This window comes from Lolium perenne, chromosome 2 (genome assembly GCF_019359855.2).
Source record: "Lolium perenne isolate Kyuss_39 chromosome 2, Kyuss_2.0, whole genome shotgun sequence".
Lineage (NCBI taxonomy): Eukaryota > Viridiplantae > Streptophyta > Magnoliopsida > Poales > Poaceae > Lolium > Lolium perenne.
In genome coordinates this window covers 72,572,887-72,576,147 of record NC_067245.2, presented here as the reverse complement: position 1 = coordinate 72,576,147, position 3,261 = coordinate 72,572,887, and the positions used below count along the sequence as shown (strand labels likewise).

General features: G+C 53.1%; 1 protein-coding gene across 1 annotated transcript; it reads right to left on the bottom strand.

The window, feature by feature from the left end:
* Positions 1 to 1,565: 1,565 nt before the first annotated feature.
* Positions 1,566 to 2,665, bottom strand: LOC127328648 (putative cyclin-dependent kinase F-2). The gene has a single exon (XM_051355232.1). It carries the CDS (start codon positions 2,663 to 2,665, stop codon positions 1,649 to 1,651), a length of 1,017 nt encoding a protein of 338 aa, XP_051211192.1. The 3' UTR covers positions 1,566 to 1,648.
* Positions 2,666 to 3,261: the final 596 nt, after the last annotated feature.

Here is a 3,261-nt window from a genome sequence, read left to right as displayed (position 1 = left end):
CGCACTCCTCCTCCTCCGCCGCCCGCCTCGCCTCGCCACGCCTCATCACGACACGTCACGACGCGCCGCGGGTTGCGGGAATCTCGCCGAGCCGAGCTTATCTTTTTGCTGTTTGGGAAATTAATTGTGTAATCAATTTTGAGTCATTAACGGACGCGTTACTCAGCCGTTTTGCTTTCCGGTTTTTCTGGATCGTGGCTGTGCCGACTCGGACGTGGGATGCGCCCCACGACCTTCCCGAACCGCACTACATAAGACTCTGCGCAACCCTAGCCGCGTGACACGAGACGCATACGCGACTACCTGTTTCCAGTTCATTGCGTCGCCGCCTTTGTCTTACTCATCCCGTCCGTCGGCGTGCACCGACTGCCGGGACAGTAGGCCTCCGGAACCCTGCCTCTCGTGAACCTGTACGGGTGAGGGGCAATCAGGTTTTTGGGGAGCGCTCCGGCGTGACTACTGGCATCACGACGTTGTCATCGGACGACGAGTTCCTCCACAACGACAACTTCTTTCCGGACCTCAGCGACTTCTTCGACAATCTCAACATGGGCGACAACGACGCTGCTGCGAAGTATGTGATCTTGTCGTTTCTCTTTCAGTCTCTGTTAGAGTCTCTTCTTCTAGTTTCTATGGTAGATGCGCTCGACTTGTTTTGTCTAGATGTGATATGTTCATCTACCTTACTAGTCTGCATAATTAGTTTATTCGTTATTTTCGTAGTCATGATTTATCAATTACTCGTACGGATTATTTCATATGGATATTTGCTTATATTTCCAACAATAAGACTAATCTGGCAGCGCGCTGGCCACACCGACATCATCCTCCGGCTTTTTCACACCGCTCCTCCGCATCATGCCTCCAGGGTATCCAGCGAGTTCAGTGTGGTACTTCTCTTGCACATTGAATGCAAGATATTTCGAAACAAAAGAAAGATCAGTGGCTAGGAATAAAGAATGCGCTCTGTTTGTGACTGTATGTGTCGACGTATTCAATGATGAGATGAATGTGTCTGCTCAGTGATCCAGAAAGTTTTCAGTGAAACTTGGGAGTAGAATGTGAGCCTAATGCGTCTGTTCAGAGATTCAGAGAATGCAAGCTGTTGGGAATGCAAAGCTGCCAGTAGCCCAGGAAGTCAGGTTTGCTTCAGTTTGCAATGTTCAGCGAAGTCGAACTTAATTTTGTGCAGCATTTGTGTCTCCCGTTTGGCATTGTACCGTGGAAAAGAAGTCAATTTGCAACTTTTTTCCGTCTCCTTGTCTCTTGTTAACTTTGTTAAGTTCTTTTTGAAAATCGCTGACGTTGTTAAGTGAATCATAGCAATTTCACCCAGCATGTTAGCTTCGATGTGCTGTGCAGCGAAAAGATAGATTCAGGGAGTTTCCGAAGGTGAAGTGCCCAGCTTTGGTCTCTACGCTATACATGTAATGAGGGGGTTATAGAATGTTGATCTAAAAGCATAAATGTGTGAATAAAATTTAAGAAAGACCCAAAGGAAATAGACAATCCCTTCATATATTCACTAATTGTACTTCACAGGGGAAAGAATACAGATAGTACAATGTTTTGCTACAAATGCATTACAAGTTCCAGCATGCGCTCGAAGTAGATCAGTCTTTCACTCTTGCGAGGTTAAAGCCGCAGCTCAGGATGGAGTGTCATCGGTGAACCATGGATGTCTGAGTGCGGCGCTTGCTGATAGCCTGTTGTCGATGTTGCAGGAGAGGAGCTTCCTCAACACTTGGAAGCCTTGTCGAGACAGGCGGCCCTCGGGAAAGAGCTTGCGCAGCCTGTTGCAGCTACGGATGTCTCGCGGCAACTTCACCAGCTTTCCGGCGAGCGGCAGCGACTTGTAGGCCGGCCAGGTGCTATATCCCGGCAGACCGAGGACGTCGAAGATCTGGCATAGCTGGTCCCCGTCGTCGTCCCCGTCGAACAGCGGCTTGCCAGCGAGGAGCCCGGCCATGACGCAGCCGAGCGACCACATGTCCACCTTCGTGTCGTAGTCGGGCTTCCCCAGGATCACCTCGGGCGCCATGTATCGGTGCGTGCCGCACCGCCCGTACGGCGGGGTCTCGGAGGTGGACATGGCCAGACCGAGGTCGCAGATCTTGACGCCGCCTTCCCCGATGACGATGTTCCGCAGCTTGATGTCGCGGTGCACGATGCGGCGCGAGTGCATGTGCTCGGCCCCGTGCAGGAGCTCCCGCATGACGCAGCGCACCTCGGCCTCCGGGAACGGGCTGCCGCCGCGCTGCTCATGAAGAACGTGGTGGAGGCTGGGGCCGACGTACTCCATCACGAGGGAGAGCTCGTTGGTGGCAGGGTCGCAGGAGAGCTCCCGGAGGTTGACGAGGGATCGGTGTCCGCGACATGCCGCGAGGAACGCGACCTCCCGCAACATATCGCGAGGGTCGGCGGCGTGTTTCTTTGTGACGGCCGGATGGAGAGCCTTGACGGCAACGACCTCGCCAGTGGCTCGGTGGCGCGCCATGACGACGAAGCCGAAGCCGCCCTCGCCGAGCACGCCCGTCTCCTCGTATTCGTCGGAGCAGCAGATGCGGCTTCTCTTGCAGCTTCTTGGCGCTGGGCTGGAGCTGGACTGCGGGTCAGCCAAGGAGTCGACGGCGCAGGCAGCGGCGGCAACTCGTTTGACGGCCATCTAGGTCAGAGAACTGGAGATCTAGAAGAGGGGCGATCAGCACTACAGGAAAATCAGGCGCTGCCGTGCAGCGTATCATTGCCGTGAGGCACCGCACGGCAAAGAATTCTTTGCCGTGCGCCGCAAGAGGCACGCACGGCAAAGAATATGTGCACGGCAAAGTTACAGGGTGGCGCACGGCAAAGATAAAGAGCACGGCAACCTCATCCATGCCGCACGGCAACGTTCCCTCTCACGGCAAAGTTCCTCAAACACGCACGGCAAAGAAACCATGACGGCAAAGCCAACAGAGGCCGCACGGCAAAGAAACTGTGCTCGGCAAAGGACTGGGACATTGCCGTGGGCTTCCCTTTGCCGTGCGGCCAGATAAAATGCACGGCAAAGACGCCTTTGCCGTGCACTCCTTCTTTGCCGTGCGCCATACTTCATTTTATTTGTTTTTCTTTCTATTTTATTTCATCTAATACTTATATTTATTTTTTTATTAGTTTTACTTTTTGATGACTATTTATTAGTGTTACTTAAGACAATGTGCAATACAAAATTAGTCTCCATGCTCATCCCCCACAAATATCAGGGTTCCGGTGCTCTGGCGG

What these genes read in the sequence shown, in the direction of transcription:
- LOC127328648 (XM_051355232.1), bottom strand. Translation starts at nt 2,665, where the DNA reads ATGGCCGTCAAACGAGTTGCCGCCGCTGCCTGCGCCGTCGACTCCTTG.